General features: G+C 38.5%; 1 protein-coding gene across 1 annotated transcript in view; it reads left to right on the top strand.

The window, feature by feature from the left end:
* Positions 1 to 2,966: 2,966 nt before the first annotated feature.
* Positions 2,967 to 17,368, top strand: part of LOC114623506 (glycine N-acyltransferase) — a 20,123-nt gene continuing 5,721 nt past the window's right edge. The window contains exons 1-3 of the mRNA XM_028770180.1: positions 2,967 to 3,270; positions 9,492 to 9,586; positions 16,371 to 16,478. Of these exons, the coding sequence (XP_028626013.1) occupies positions 9,506 to 9,586; positions 16,371 to 16,478 (189 nt within the window). The 5' untranslated portion in view covers positions 2,967 to 3,270; positions 9,492 to 9,505. The remainder of the gene's footprint in view (positions 3,271 to 9,491; positions 9,587 to 16,370; positions 16,479 to 17,368) is intronic.

Below are 17,368 nucleotides of genomic sequence, written 5' to 3'. Positions count from 1 at the left end.
TATGGACCTTGAATTCCTGACCTTTCCAAGACTTTTACCATGAAGGGGTGTGGTGTTGAATTTTGTCAAATGCTTTCTCAGCCTCTAGTGAGATGATCATGTGTTTCTTTCCTTTGAGTTTGTTTATATAATGGATTACATTGATGGATTTCTGAATATTGAACCATCCCTGCATTCCTGGGATAAAACCTACTTGATCGTGATGGATAATTGTTTTGATGTGTTCTTGGATTCGGTTCGCTAGAATTTTATTGAGTAATTTTGCATCAATGATCATAAGGGAGATTGGCCTGAAGTTCTCTTTCTTTGTTGTTCCTCTGGATTCTGTGAGATTGGGTCCAGAGCTACCTTCCGGGATCTGCGAGTGCTCGGGCCCAGACCAGATGGAGTCCCTGCTCCGGGCCAGGAGCGAATTCCTGGGTCCCAGTGGGTCCCAGTTTCTCCCTGTTTGGGGCAAGTGCTGCTTTTTCCTTACTTGGGATGCTGCCTGAGTGAAAGCTTCTGGGAGTCCCTCTTTCTCTCGGTTTTCTGGGGTTGGGTACGGAGCTGCCGCCTGTGACCTGCTCTATGCTCGGGCCTAGACCGGAAGTCCCAGCACAATTCTTTATAGACCTTGAAAGGGCAATTCTTGACTTCATATGGCAAAATTAAAAACCCAGCATAGTTTAAAAGAATCCTGTACAATAAAATAACTTCAGCTGGGCAGCAGTGGTGCACGCCTTTAATCCCAGCACTTGGGAGGCAGAGGCAGGCGGATTTCTGAGTTCGAGGCCAGCCTGTTCTACAGAGTGAGTTCTAGGACAGCCAGGGCTACAGAGAGAAACCCTGTCTTGAAAAACAAAAAAAAAAAAAAACAAAAAACAAAACAAAACAAAAAAACAACTTCTAGTAGTTCTGTTTTATAAACTCTTTTAAGTACCCATATAATTTCTCATAATGTCTGTACCAATCGACAGTCCTATAAACATGCAGAACAATTCTCCCTTCCCATACCCAAATGAAGAGGTTTTTGATTCTTTGACACTTTTACTTATGTGAATAATGTATTCTGATAATATCTGCCCCAACTCCCTCTCTCCTACTTCCTTTATTTCCCCAATACAGCTGCCTCCCAAACTTCAAAAAAGTTAAGGGACATGTCCAAAGGAAGAAGAGAGTGGAGACATTCTTTGTCCTTTGACTGGATACATGTTTAAGTAAGTGAGCTGAACAAAATAGAAGAGGAAGGGTCTTCTTGTGGAATTGGGATAAACTCTACCCCACTCCTTTGTTGCAGTCAGTCTTTGTGATTTTTCAGAATTGATTTGTTTACACTATTGATGGTAACAAAACAATTCAGTGTAGCATTGTTATGGAGATAGTCAAGGCCTATCATAGTGTCTTCAGATCATAAGTGATGGGAAAGGGAATTGATGTGCCTAGAAGACTCAGGATTCCTAAAGAAGACAAAAAAATGTGTAAGCTTGCATAATACCAGTCCATTGAATGAAAGAACACACAAGCTCTTTTGACTATCTATGTATATAATAGCTACCTACCTTTCTCTGGTCCTGTAGTTTAAGCATCTCTTCTTTCCTTAGCAAAAGCCCCAAGCAGCTGAAAAAATGGTCCTGATCAATAGGACCCTAGACTGTCAAATGTCCTTCCATAGTGGTTTCACATAGCAGATCTGGGACCAAAAACTTTTTAATGACCTTCTCTGTTCTTAGAGAGATGGAGCAAGTGTTAATATGTGTTGACAGTTTACTAAAAAAAATCCTCTATCACCAGGAAAATGTAAATCAAAATTACATCAAGATTCCATCTCACTTCAGTCAAAATGACTACCTCAAGTCCTCAAACTGATATTTCTGGCAAAAAACATGAAGTGAGCAAGGAACTCATACACTACTGCTGGCAGTGTAAACTATTTCAGCCACCACAGAACTCAATATGGATGTTTCTGAAGGAAATTAAAAACAACTCCACATGTTCCATCCATACTACTTTTGGGGACATACACAAAGAAGCAGAGCTTACTAGAGAGAGTCCCACATATCTATGTTTACCACTGCATTATTCCTAAGAGACAAGGTAGCCATCAATAGATGAATGGATAAGGGGAATATGTTATATACACTTACAGCAGAGCATTACTTAGTGATAAAGAAGAATGCAATTACTTTGCTTATAAGAAAATGTGCAGAACTGGATGAACGCCATCCATGAAACAGGTAGACCCCTAAAGATAAGTATTTTCTGTCACATCTGAAAACTATAATTGAAACTAAAACAGAGGTCTGATAGGAGATTTGGAGAAGGAAAAGGGAGAGGAGATAAGAAAGGGTAATAGAGAGGCTAATATAGAAGATCATTTCCTATTGTGGAAAGTCAAAATGTATCTTACACATTATGGAAATTTAATAAAGCCCTTTTGTTGAATTTTAAAAAGAATAAAAGATCTGTGGACTAAATATCATTCTATCTTCACCACAGTGGTCTTTGTTTTCTGTCTTCATAAAAGTGACATTAAGAGCTAGTTGTTTGGCCCAAGGGTAAAGGTGCTTACCAGTGAGCTTGACAATCTGAGCTGGGTTTCCCAGGACCCAGGGAACAGTATAGTGAGAGAGCCAATTACTACAAATTGTTCTCTGTTCTCCACACATGCTGTTGGCCCATGCCTCCCCCCCCCATATCATGTAAAATAAATAGATGTAAATTTGTCTTAAAGTTAAGAGGTCCTTACACCAGATCATTAGAAGTTTCTTACTGTGCTAACACTGCACAAGTGTCTTTCTGGCATGCATAGAAAAAGAGTTATAATGTTGAGCTCTATGAATCAGGCCTCCTGCCTTGTTGTTGTTGCAGATATTTGATGATGAGAATGGGAAGGGGGGAAGAAAGTCAGCTTACCTAACTGCCCCTTTCCACCCTGCTTGAACATGGTACCTTTGGTTTGCATATTAATGGAAAGTGGAGCAAAGAGCAAGGTAATATTTAGAAGAGAGAAGTTCAGAGGGCAAATGTCAGCCTCAGCTTGCAGAGCCAATTTCTATAGCACGAGACCAGCGAAGGAGGGAAGGGTTAGATTTCAGGAGAGCTGACAAGCAGAAGATTTTGTCAACGTGCTTAGAGCAAAGTCCACATTTTCTGCCTCAGCTCAGTTAATTTCTGGAAGAGAGACACCAAAGCTCACTCACTCTTCAGGTTCTCACTGAGCCTGCTGTGTTGGAAGGGACTTTCATCTCCCAGAAGTCCATTTTTACGAAGACTGTTGAGACAGCTTTCCAGGTGAGGATTTGTCTCAGAGTAGCAGATCTGTAGGATGAATGAGTCTAGAGGCCAAATTAACACAGAAGAACTCTAGATCATAAAATGGTTGTATGTGGTGCGTAGGCAATGAGTAGATTTTAGCTGTCCTTTAAAAGTAGCTATCATCTATCAGTCTGTCTGTTTTATTTATTTTTATTGGGGGCACATGTGCTACAGCCCCACTTGTGAAGCTGTTGATTCTCTCCTACCATCTTTTTGTGGTCTTTGGAGATCAAACTCAGATCACCAATCTTGTGCATAAGTACTTCTGTCTGCTGAGCCGTCTTCCCAGGCCAGGGTGTCAGCTGTGTTAGCCAGACATACAAACAAGTTTCTCAATATCTATTGGCATAAATGTTAATTGCTTCCCTCTGACAGCACACACACACACACACACACACACACACACACACACACACACACACAGAGAGAGAGAGAGAGAGAGAGAGAGAGAGAGAGAGAGAGAGAAATGTTTTTTTTAACAAGGCATTCTTGCTTTTTAAAATTTTCTTCCTCTCAAGTGAACGATATAAAACTGATCATACTACATGAATCCCAGAATATGTACCAAATATGCCTAAGGGAAAAATTAGCTATTTCACTTGAAGAAATACATAGTATGCATGTATTCTATAATAGGCACTTTGTCAAGTGCAATGAGAAATTCTTAGATGCTTCTTTTGTGTAATTAATGTGGAAATATTTGTGTGTGTTTTGGAAGTGGGTGAATATAGGATCTACCATATGGAAGTACTACAGCACTGTGCTCACTTCATTTTCATTACAGGGTAGGTAGGTTTCTCTGCACATGACGGACAAGAGGGTTATTAAGCTTAAAGTCAGAAAGGAAGCAAGAATTCACACCACAATGATTTAATTATTAATCAAATGGCAAGCAAATTTTATGTTCAAAGTTGCATCTGAAGACAGTCTAATTTTGAATTCACCTGTGTTTTCTTTGAAACTCATGTTTGTGTATTATTTAGAAGCTATTTTATGTTCTGTCCTTCATGTTTTGATTGTACTTTAATACTTTCTCCATGTCCACATTCAACTGTATATAGTTCCTGCAGGTGTGGGGTTCAATGCTTTAGAGTTATTGTACTTTGTTAGCTTGTATTTTATATTTGCTTCCCCTATACCTGAAAGTTGAAAATTTATTCAGCTGTTTTATACCTCTGTTTGTGTAGCTTTATAAAATTCTGTTCTGTTCTTTTACATTTCTTTCATCATATTAATTTCCATTCCTGGCATAGCAGGGTCAGCAACTCCAGAATTCATTTATAAGTTACTCAGAGCTACTGGCTACCGTGTGTTAGGCTTCTTGAAAAATGTCACTATTGGCAGCTCTGAATTCACCCTGTTTACTTGGCATCATGCTTGGTACTTCCTCAAAATTGGTTCCAAATTACACTACTCACAAAACCCAGCAATTTCACATATCCAAGATTTAACATAAAGCTATACTGGCCTCTTAGTCTCATGTAACTCTTGTTATAGCCAGTGGTTTTGAGGAAGAACATGAAAGCAGTAATGCTGAGATTTGGGAAGTCAAAGTAAACAGCCTGACCTCATTCTTTAGTGGTTAAGTCTGTTGAAATTGTCTAGACTTTGACTTTCTGGAATGTAACTGCAATCTGATGAAACAGGTTTCTTTTCTGTCCCTGCAACAGCAAACCAGGTGAAGAATGGTATACTCTCAATAAGTGTGTGGGTAGGCCTTGAGATGAGAGCTTTGGGGAAGCACTCAAAGGAACTACTATGGCTCCAGCTTGTGCCCTGTCATAATTCCCATGATTCTATCTAATACTTTTCTTCTGAAGCACAGAGGGTATAGAAGTAACAGCTGCATGTGAACTAGATATGTTGCCTGGGACAGGGGTACTGGTTACATTTACAGATAATATTTCTTTTGGTCTTTGCTGAAACTTGATTATTAGATGGGATGTTAGGTTCATTGTTCTGTTCTTGCTCTGACTCCATTATGGCCTTATCTGGTGTTACTTTTCTGTTAAAACATTGTTCTCCCAAATTCTTAAATGTGATGATTGGTGTTATCAACTTGGCAGAAACTAGAACTATGTGGAAGATAGACCTTGGAGCATTCCTGTGGGGATTATCTTGATTATGTTAATTAATTCTGGGTGAGATCCTTCCCCAGGCAGGGAATCCTGGGCTGTACATATAGAAAAAGAGCTAAGCACTGTGCATGTACTTATCCTTCTCTGCTTCTTAAGTGTGGATAAAATGATATCAATTGCTTCAGGTTCCCACTGCTGTGACTTCTCTACCATGTTGGACTGTACCTTGATCAGTGAGCCAAAACAAAGCCATTTTCCTCTCAGTTAATTTAGTTGGGATAATTTATCACAGCAACTAGAGAAGAATCTAAGACAATGAATTACAGAATATAGAATAGGAAGCTTTGTTTAGATAAATGACTCAGGAGGACCAAAACAAGTTTAAGAGCAAATTGATTCAGTCTTTCTCCTAAAACCCACAGTGGAAAATTTATCACTATCTGAACCTAATAGTCGTCACCCAGACTACTTAGCAATGACAATCGGCACCAGCTGTTGAAAAGTCTACAATCATACCTCCACCAAACTGCTTAGATGTCTTCATAGACAAGACAAGCAATCACAGTGACCATGCAAAATACAGCTGTCACCTCAAAGGAGTAAAAGAGAATTCATTTTTGAGTCAAATATGTGTCCAAGACCTGGGAACATGGATTCAGGTTACCCCAAATAACACGTTCTGACATAGAAAACATTTCATGAAGTTCTATAGTTACAGAACTATAAAGGCCATAAGTCAAGGCAGTTTCCTAGCACGTGGGTGAAAATATGTAGGCTTGGTCACAGCAAAGTGGAGACATCTCTGCTATAGGTCTCAGATGTTATCTGATGACAATCATAGCCTATAGGTTAGAAGATAGATGTCAGAGCCTTCTAAGTTAATGTATCCTCAAAGGTTTTCCTGACAGTTAAAACATCAACAGAGTCTTAGGTCAGACAGAAAGATGAGAAATGTGTGGAGATGGCTAGAGATAATTTTGGCTCTGAATTTACAGTATCTCAGTTCTCTACAACCACAGAGTTCTGATTAGTCATCCAGCCTTGTGGAGTATTCTTGGAACTTCTTGTGATGTTTTCTTGGAACTTCTCTTCACAACTAAGCCGCCTGTTCTGGACTTTTACTCCATTGACCTGTCTGTTTATCCTTATGCCAAGATACTCTGTCCTGATAACATCAGCTTTCTATTAATAGTCAGGCTTGCAGTTACATGAATTTCATCAGCAGTTGTGTCCCATCCCACAAATGCAAATGGAACCTGGGTGGGGGGTCATGACTGATTAGATCACTTTGTAGATAATAACATTTTATTTTTTTATTTAAATGTATTTGTGCATGTGCCACATGAGTGGATCCCAGGAAGGTGAAAGGAAGGTGTCAGATCCCTTGGAGCTGGAGGTATAGGCAAATGTGAGCTGATATGAGTACTGTAAACTGAATTTGGGCTCTCTGGAGGAGAAGCTTAAGTGCTGAAACTTCTCTCCTTTCCTTATCTTCACAATAGGGTTATATCCTCAGAGAAGCAGGAAGAGGGGTGAGGGGATAGAGGGTTCCTGGGTGGGTGGGGGATGGGGTAAGGGGATAACATATGAAATGTAAATAAAACATCTAAAAAAAGAATATCTAATTTCCCCTCTTTGCTCCACTGTGGATACTTTCAGTAATGTCTTTGAATTTTTTGATCTTTATCTGTCACTGTCTAATTTGCTGCTGATCACATGCTATGTGTTTTTGTGTTAAATGTTCCATTGTTTTCATTTTCGTGAGTTCTATCTTGGTCCTTAAAATATTTTCTATTCTAGGTTTTGTTTTTATTTATTGTTTTAGCTAGTGTTCTTTCTTCTTTTTTCTTCTGTCTCTCTGTCTCTGTGTCTCCTGTCTCTGTCTCTATTTCCTTCTCTGTTTCTCTGTCTCTCTGTCTCTCTCTCTGTCTCTCTGTCTCTGTCTGTCTGTCTGTCTGTCTGTCTCTCTCTCTCTCTCTCTCTCACACACACACACGCACACGCACAGCCCTCAAACTCCAATCTCCATATACCCAAGTTGTCACTTTTCCCTTCTATCACCCAGTGACTGAAGCTGTAAACTTCTTTAAAAATTAAGCTGATGCAAGTGGTTGTAGGGAGCATCGTCCAGGGCCTGATACATGCTAGACAAGGCTTGGCAAGGGAACCATTTTTCTAGTTTCTTGTTATTTTCCTTTCTCCAAGATCATAATCCTATGCCATTTGGCAACTTGTGTGCCAACCTTCAACACAGTCTAGAGTTATCTAAGGGAAAACTGCCCAGATCAGATTGGCTTGTGAGCATGTCTATGGTAAATAAGGTTTACTATTAATTGATAAAGGAGGACACCTCTCTGTGTACCACACCATTCCCTGGGCATTATCCTGGAATGGATAAGAAAGCATGAGCCTGTTAGCAAGCTAGCAATAGGATTTCTCCATGGTTTCTGCTTCTAGCTTCTGCTTGAGTTTGTGCCCTGATTTTCCTCAGCTATTGATAGTAATTTGTAAGCTGAAACAAAAGTGTTCATTGCTTAAATTGTACTTGGTTGGTGTGTTTTATCATGATGATCAAAATCAGACTAGAACATTATTTAAATTGTGACTATTTCAGATAAAAAGATAAATCTAGATCTTATTGCTCAGAAGCAGAAAACCTTTCTCCTGTTTTGAGAAACCCATGTGGTTGCCTTGTTCTGGCCTGGAGCCTGATAGTTCATGCATGTCTGGTTTCAATGCTAATTCTTTCCAGTGTACTTTCTTCTTGCCTTCACTGAGAAGTTATTTCTCTGAATATCACTATTTCATTACAGAACATTTAACATAGACTTCCTTCCCTTTCTAAATAGTTAGGCTGCTACGGGACCAACATGATGTGGTAAGTCAATGTTGACTGACCGATTGGTTGATTGATTGTAGATGATGGTCACACTCTGTACTGACTGGTTTTGTGTCAACTTGACACAAGCTGGAGTTATCAGAGAAAGGAGCTTCAGTTAAGGAAATGCTTCCATGAGATCCAGCTATAAGGCGTTTTCTCAATTAGTGATCAAGGTGGGAGGGCCCATTGTGGGTGGTGCCATCCCTGGCTGGTAGATAGTCTTGGTTTCTGTAAGAAAGCAAGCTGAGCAAGGCTAGGGAAGCAAGCCAATAAGAAACATCCTTCCATGGCCTCTGCATCATCTCTTGCTTTCTGGTCTGCTTGAGTTCCAGTCCTGACTTCCTTTAGTGATGAACAGTAACGTGGAAGTGTAAGCTGAATAAACCCTTTCCTCCTCAACTTACTTCTTGGTCATGATGTTTGTGCAGGAATAGAAATCCTAACTAAGACACACTCCAACATCCAGTTGAAGTAAAAGTAGAACTTGCTTATGGAAATTGGTTCTCTTTTCTTCTACTATGTGGATCTTGGGGATCAAAATTAAATAATCAGCAAGCAACTTCTCAATGAGCCATCTTGCAAGCCTTTACATAGTATTTTCTAGTGTATATCATAGACTCAAGGATGAAGCTTAGAGAAAGAACTATAGAAGAAAATGACAGAACAATTATGGGATGTAAATAGTAGCTGGAATGCAACAGTCATAAAGGTTTCTTGTTTGTATCTAAAACATGTCAAAGAGCCTACATTAAAAGTTATATCAAAACATCATGCAATATTACCTCACATGAGAAGGAAGAGGAGGAAGATGAACACTAATAATATAATTACACACTTGAGCATTGCTTATATTACCAACATTCTACTGAATACACTATATGTTAGTTAATCAATTCAGCCCCATAAACATTCTGTGACCCATATGAGCTATCATCCCATCTACCTTTTATGAAATCAAGACACCAAGGCTAGACAATTTTCTAAGTAACACCATTACTAGAGATGCCAGGAGAGACACTGATGCAACAGAAACTCAAAAAAATAAAATGCACTTGTTCAGTATATGATGAATCCAAGGCAAAAAGGGGAACTGAAAAGTCAGAGAGAAACTCCTGTGCTCCCTGGAAGTCTTATGTTTCCTTGGAGCTTGTAAGGATGTTATTGAAAAAGGAGATTTGGCTATTTATACAGAACTTTTGTTTCTGTCATTAATGAATGTCCATTTATTATTTCTTTAGGCTAAAGTGTCCTCATGGCTGTTCTATTACAAGGTGCACAGATGCTACAAACACTGGAGAAATCCTTGAGGAAGTGCCTTCCTGAATCCTTAAAGGTGACTTAGAAAATGCTAAGCTCAGTAAAAAGAAAGTGTATGTGAAAGAAGCTTAACATTTATGTTTCACTGTACGTGTGTGTGTGTGCATGCATGTGTGGTATGATTGATGTGTGTGAATATGCATACATGTGTAGTGTGATTGATGAGTGTGAATATGTGTGCATGTATAGTTTGACTAATATGTGTGCATATGCATGCATGTGCTGTGTGACTTATGTATGTATGTGTATGAATGCATGTGTGGTATGATTGATGTGTGTGTGGTATGTATGCATGCATATGTAGTATGATTGATGTGTATGTTGTGTGTGCATGCAATATGACGTGTGACTTATGTATGTGTGTGTATGGATGCATGTATGGTATGAGTGATATGTATTTACATACATGCATGTGTGGTGTGCTTGATGTGTGTAGTGTATACATGCATGAAAAAAATATGTTCATGAGTCCCAAAGCTTATGTCCAGTACCTTCATTAATCACTCTCCACTTTATATACTGAGATAGAATCTCTTGACAAAACCCAAAGGAAGCAGGCCTCCCAGGAGCTCTAACCCAGGCAGGTAAGGAGACAGCACCCCCCCCCCCGCCTCAAACAAGGAGTAACTGGAACCCACTAGGACCCAGGAATTTACTCCTGGCCTGGAGCCCTGGTTCCTTCTGGTCTGGGCCCAAGCACTGAGCAGATCTTGGGCCCCAGCTCTAACCCTAGTAGTAACATCCACCCCACACAATTCTAAAACAATCAAGATAATAGGAAAGACAAGCTCCTGTAAGAGACAGGACAGATAGCATTAAGGTGATCTAGATGTTGAAAGGCAAGCACAAGAACATAAGCATCAGCAACCCAGGGTACATGGCGTCATTAGAACCTAGTTCTCCCACACTAGAAAGTCCTGAATTCTCCATCTCACCAGGAAAGTAAGATTCAGATTTAAAATCACTTCTAATGATGATGATAGAGGACTTTAAGAAGGACATAAATAACACTCTCAAAGAATTTGAGGAGAACACAGATAAACTGGTAGAGGCCCTTAAAGAGGAAACACAAAAATCCCTTAAAGAATTACAAGAGAACACAACCAAACAAGTGAAGGAATTGAACAAATCCATCCAGGACATAAAAATGGAAGTAGAAACAATAAAGAAATCACAAAGGGAGACTACCCTGGAGATAGATTACCTAGAAAAAAAAATCAGGAGTCATAGATGCAAGCATCACCAACAGAATACAAAAGATAGAAGAGAGAATCTCATGTGCAGAAGAGATCATAGAAAATATTGACACAACTGTCAAAGAAAATGCAAAATGCAAAAAGTTCTTAACACAAAACCTCCAGGAAATCCAGGACACAATGAGAAGACCAAACTTAAGGGTAATAGGTATAGATGAGAGTGGAAGATTCCCAACTTAAAGGGCCAATAAATATCTTCAACAAAATTGTAGAAGAAAACTTCCCTAACCTAAAGAAAGAGAAGCCCATAAATATACTAGAAGCCTACAGAACGCCAAATAGACGAGACCAGAAAAGAAATACCTCCCATCACATAATAATCAAAACACCAAATGCACAAAACAAAGAAAGAATATTAAAAGCAGTAAGGGAAAAAGGCCAAGTAACATATAAAGGTAGACCTATAAGAATTACACCAGACTTCTCACCAGAGACTATAAAAGCCAGAAGATCCTGGATTGACAACATACAGACCCTAAGAGAACACAAATAGCAGCCCAGGCTACTATACCCAGCAAAACTCTCAATTAACATAGATGGAGAAACCAAGATATTCCATGACAAAACACAATATCTTTCCACAAACCTGGCATTACAAAGGATATTAGCAGAAAAACTCCAATTCAAGGAGGGAAATTATACCCTAGACAGAGCAAGAAAGTAATCCTCTTCCAACAAATCTAAAAGAAGATAGCCACACAAAGATAATTCCACCTCTAATAACAAAAATAACAGGAAGCAACAATCACTGTTCCTTAATATCTCTTAACCCCAATGGACTCAACTCCCCAATAAAAAGACATAGGCTAACAGACTGGATATGTAAACAGGACCCAGCATTTTGCTGCATACAGGAAACACACCTCAGTGACAAAGACAGACACTACCTTAGAGTAAAAGGCTGGAAAACAAATTTTCAAGCAAATAGTCCTACGAAAGAAGCTGGAGTAGCCATTCTAAAACCTCCAGCCCGAGAACACAAAGGGAGGGACTCATGGCTCCACCTGTATAGGTAGTTGAGGGTGGCCTTGTCAGGCATCCTTGGAAGTGGAGGGCCTTGGTACCCAATAGTTTGGATTCCCTAGTGTTGGGGAATTTGAGAGCAGGGAGGTGGGAATGGGAAGATGGTGGGAGCACACCCTCATAAAACCTCTCAGAATTATATGGATTAGATATGATAGAGACAGGCCACCAGAAAACTAGATTCCAGAATTCAAACAAAAAAATATATTGATACTAAAATTTATTTTGAGAATTGTATATTGCAGAACACACAGCCTTGGTGTATCTACTCATCAAGCAAGCTGAGCAGACCTGCTTGAACCTCTGATGTCCTAGAATCTCGGATGAATGCAGTGAAGACACAGATGTCAGAGGCTTATAAATTTACTCTTCCTCCCAACCCTCTTCTAATATCTCAACGCGCGTAATCAGCTTAAAGAAGTTAAGGAAGAGTTGGCGCCTCTATTTCCTGGGCTTGGGGACTGAGGTGGTTAATATTGGGCTGTCTTTTTAGAGAAAAGTAGTGGTTTTGTTGGAACAGGGAGGAATAGCTAGGATTTATTGCATAGCCATAACCTATTGGTAGAAATCTGTATAATTGTTATTAAGCTGAAGTTATAATTTCTTTTTTTTAATTTTATTTTTTTTATTTTTTTCTCAAATCATAATTTATTCACACAGGGATATAAACACAGAAAGGAAGTTATAATTTCTTAAATGTTACAAAAATTTACTTTGATTTCAAATTTAAGATTTTCATTGGTATGAGTTTCTTATTGATATAGAAGTGAGATTAATATTGTTACTCCCATAGGCATTGTGCCTATATAACACATTTAGGAATACAAGGCTTAGGCCTAGTCCTTCTTTAACTTTTGTTAACTGATTTGAGATGGTTAGCCTGTGAGCTAAGGGCCTATAGCAAATTCATGGCTCTGAGTTTATTGTTAGGGTGTTTTCTATATTTTATTTAGAAATAGCTGAGAGGAGTTAACAGACAACAGTCCAGATTGCCTTACATGGATAGTTGGTTTTCAAAATGTCAGAAGTCCACAGAATTGACGTTACAAATATTTCTGCATTAAGGTTCATTTTGATTAGAGACCTATCTGCTCCAGACAGCTTCCCTGTCTTGGATTCTAAGAAGAAATTGAGCATCTTTGGAGTTACTCCAGTTGTGATGAGACAGCCACTAGGCAAGAATTGCCTCTTTTCATCTACGGACAAATTACTGTCCTGAAAAGGACACACTTGTGGAATAGTCGACTGATTATATCTGCCAAGACAGAATAATCAGCCCTTAATAATTCTCCGTCAGTAGGTCTATCAGTTGATCCTGGGCCAGAAGGCTGAAGATCAGATTCTCCAATGTTTTGTAGTATAGGGACTGTCCAGGTGTTCAGCGGTCTCTATAAATTGGCTAAGTTTTAGAAGCTATGCTTTGTGTTTCCCATAATTTCAGTTAATTCAGTCATTCTGGATTTCTGATGGGGTTGAAGACTTATAGTCTCATAGCCAATCCCGGCTATTTACTTTGAGAGAAAAGACTTGAGAGGATGGTTTTCAGCTGACATTCATTCTAAAGCCAAGAAAAAAGCCAGGTTCAGAACTAAGTCTTTTAGTTAGGAGAGATGACAGATGTTCTAGTTAGTCAATAAAATGATGGACTGGGTATTAGGTCTTTCTTGTACCTTACTGATACAAATTGGTATAGTTATGCTCTAGTTGTATTTTGAGAGAAAGTTTTATCTTAACAGGAAGGGTGATATGTAGGAGGAGTAAGGAGAGGAGGAGGAGCTAGGAGACGGAGGCGGGGGGGGGGAGGGAAAATGGAGGCAGATGTTCACATGTCTCCACCAGTCAAAAATAGTTGGTATATCTAGGTTGGGTATTGGGTTACACTTCTGATTGTATGGTTATCTTGTTATTGAGCAGTACTGAACATATAAAGCCTTTAACATTTTTAAAAAAATAAATAAAAATAAATTTAAAAAAGAGAAAGAAAAAGAGATAGAATCTCTTGTTGAACCTGGAGTTCGGCATAGCTAGGTTATGTGAGCTAGTATAGCTAGTCAGGTTGTCCAGGAAATTTCCCTGTCTGTGCCTCCCAAGCAATGGGATTACAAGTAGGCTGTCAGAACTACTAGGCTTTTATGTGGGTTCAGGAGTTAGAAGTCTGAACTCTAGTCCTCACCCTTGGGTGGTGATTACTTTATCCACTGATCCATCTCCCCAGACCCTATGAGATAATATTTTGAGCAAACCCATATCTCAAAATTTTCCCATTTAATTTACTCTTTTCTTTTCAAGATATTTTCCACTATATCTGTATCACTGGTTAAAAATATGAAGATTCAGTCAGATGTGAGAATACATACCTTTAATCTCAGCACGTTTGAGTCAAGAAACATGTGGCTTTCTGTGAGTTCAAGGCCATCATGTCATAGTGAGTTCTAGGACAGCCAGGGATACATAGTGAAACCCTAACTCTGTAAAAATGGATATGGAGATATAAGTAAGCAGTTTAGCATACTATTAGCATAGGTAAGCAAGACTGCTTGGGAGACTGGTGCTCACTTACAAGCCTGACAACCTCAGTCTTATCTTCAGATCCAACTTGGTAGAAGGAAAGAAGTAACTCCTCAGAGTTATCATCTAACCTCCACACATGTGCTGTGACAGACACATATCAGATCAATCAATCAATCAATCAATCAATCAAATGTAAGAATAAGAAGGGGCAGCACCATGTCTCACCAGCAGTGAGTTGCAGCACAATTGTGTGCACACATGGACTTTACCCTCTGCTCACTGAAGTTTTCCTGTTGCTTCTTCTCAAGAGCCCCCCCTTAGCAGCCCTTGAGATTTTCTGGACTTTTCCTTCACGGTCAACTGAGGGTACATATTAATGTTTAATTAATTCATTTCAGAAGAATGCTTGCCATGTGAAAGGTAAACTATCTTGAATGTGTTTGTAGTTAGTAATGGGTCTGCTGCTCTGAACTTAATGTATAGCAATCTGTTTTGGGATTGGCTGTTTTTACCCTCAAAACTCATTACAACTTATTAAAGACCCTAGGGTTGACTAATTCAGATAGATAGATATAAGTGCTTACATTTCCCTACTTGTGAATTCAGGTCCTTGATTGTGTTTATGAAATGAAGTTCAATCCAGTGAAGCTTCAGTATAACTGTGTTTGTGTGTGCTGTGTATGTATCTGTGTGTATTTGTGTGTGTGATGTATATGTGTAAGTATGTATGTATATTGGCATGTGTATGCTTGTATGAGCATTTATATATGCGTAAGACAGTTCAAGTGTATTTCATTTGTATGTATATTTCTGTGTGTTTGTGTCCATGTATGTGTGTGAACATATGAATGTTTGCTTTTGTATGCATGCATGTGTGTGTCTTAAAGGAAAAATATTTCCAGATTTGTGCTACTCTATAAGACAAATTTCCTAAAAAAAATCCATCTAATACGAGAAATTTAATTCTCTCTTTTTCTCTTAGATTTGCCACTGCCTTTTTATAAAGATGAAAAATATTAGCATTCCTTTATTTGTAGATTGCTTTTTATTTTTTATTTATTTTTTATTTATTTATATATTTTTTTGTTTTTTTCGAGACAGGGTTTCTCTGAGTAGCCCTGGCTGTCCTGGAACTCACTCTGTAGACCAGGCTAGCCTCGAACTCTTGAACTCAGAAATCCGCTTGCCTCTGCCTCCCAAGTGCTGGGATTAAAGGCGTGCGCCATCACCACCCAGCTGTAGATTGCTTTTTAAAATTTTCATTTACTATCAATAGACTAGTGAGTGAACCAATCCTGTAATTTACCACCCAAATAAATCTACGTCAAGTAAAACTAAAACCAAAACTTCCCATTTTAGTAAAGCCCACTGATATTAGCCAAGATCATCTATATACCTTGGCAATCCATAGAAATCAGGAAATACCCCAGAGAAAGCAGATTTTTCTTGAAAATTACATCATTTGACATTCTATGGACAACTAATGAGATATTTTTATGCTAAACAACTATTTTCAGAAATTATGAAGGCTGATCTTTTTACATGCTTTGTTATATAGAATTATAAAATGTAAGTTTCTCCATTGCTTATGTTAAAAGTGAATGTCAAATGTTTTGTGACAACTCTGGGTGTTTCTCAGTGGTTTTGTTGACAAGGTGGCTTTTTTAGCTTCTCGGATTTCATAAGGGAATGCTTAATTCTTAAGTCACTTAATAGTCACACACACTTTCCCTTAATGGAAGTTTGGAATTTCCACATATAAAATTGTTCATAAAAATTGTTTATTTTATTTGTCTGAATATTTTAGTATATATGTTATGATTCATATTTTAAGACAAAATTTTCATCAATTGAATTTAAAAAAATAATGTATGAGTTGTTTGGCCTGGATTTTTCCTTAGCTTCTTGTCATTACCAACTGTCATCATTTCATAGGAATAACTTCTGTCCTGATTACAAAAGGTGATTTTCCATTCCTCTCAACAAACAAGCCATCTCACCTCTTTGCAGGTTTATGGGACCGTCTATCACATGATCCATGGAAACCCATTCAACCTAAAAGCCCTAGTCGACAAGTGGCCTGATTTTAACACAGTGGTTATCCGCCCTCAGGAACAGGTAAAGTAATAGGTGTGGAACAAATATAATTTTATGGTCATTCATGTAGAATTTAACAAAGCCTATCCTGTGTTATATTTAAGAATATACATGTATGTAAATATACATGTGTACATATAATAAAAATTATTAAAAAGAAGAGGCCATGGATATGAAAAGAAGTATATGGGAGGACTTGGAAGGAGAGAAGGAAAGAGAGTAATGTAGTTATAGTATTATCTCAAAAACAGAGTTGATTCCACAGAAGCCAAGAGTATAAGATTAAAATGGTAGTTTCTAGAGACTGAGGTGCTACTAGAAACTGGAAAAATACTTGTGAAAAGTTACAAAATCACAGTTAATGGGAAAGAGTAAGTTGAAGAGATATATTGTATAGCATTTTGACTGGTTACATTTTATTCTGAAACTGGTGAGAAAGATGTAAAGGATTTATACCAAAATTATACAACTTTTTTTTTTTTTTAGTTAGCTAGTATATATGTCACAATATATATACATACATAGCCATATGTTCCACAATGGCATTTCAATTTATGGTAGACCAAATATATGGCATAGCCCAATCAAAATACCTTGCCTAGGATGGGGAGATAGCTTCATGGGTAAAGTGCTTGCTATAAAAGCATGAGGGCCCACTCAGAAATCCCAGGTGTGTGAATGTGTCTTGTAACCCTACTGCTAGGGTGGATCACTAAGCAGCCACATAAGTTGCTAGTCATTTTCTAGGCCAATGATAGACCTCAAGAGGAAAAACCATGGATGACACCTAAGGAAGGACTCCCAAGGCTTTCATTTGTTTTCCACATGTAACTACACACATATACTACACACACATACACACAATCTCTCTCTCTCTCTCTCTCTCTCTCTCTCTCTCTCTCTCTCTCTCT

This window comes from Grammomys surdaster, unplaced genomic scaffold (assembly GCF_004785775.1).
Source record: "Grammomys surdaster isolate TR1022 unplaced genomic scaffold, NIH_TR_1.0 198, whole genome shotgun sequence".
Lineage (NCBI taxonomy): Eukaryota > Metazoa > Chordata > Mammalia > Rodentia > Muridae > Grammomys > Grammomys surdaster.
Note: the sequence above shows the minus strand (reverse complement) of the source record. Positions and strands in the feature narration are given on the sequence as shown.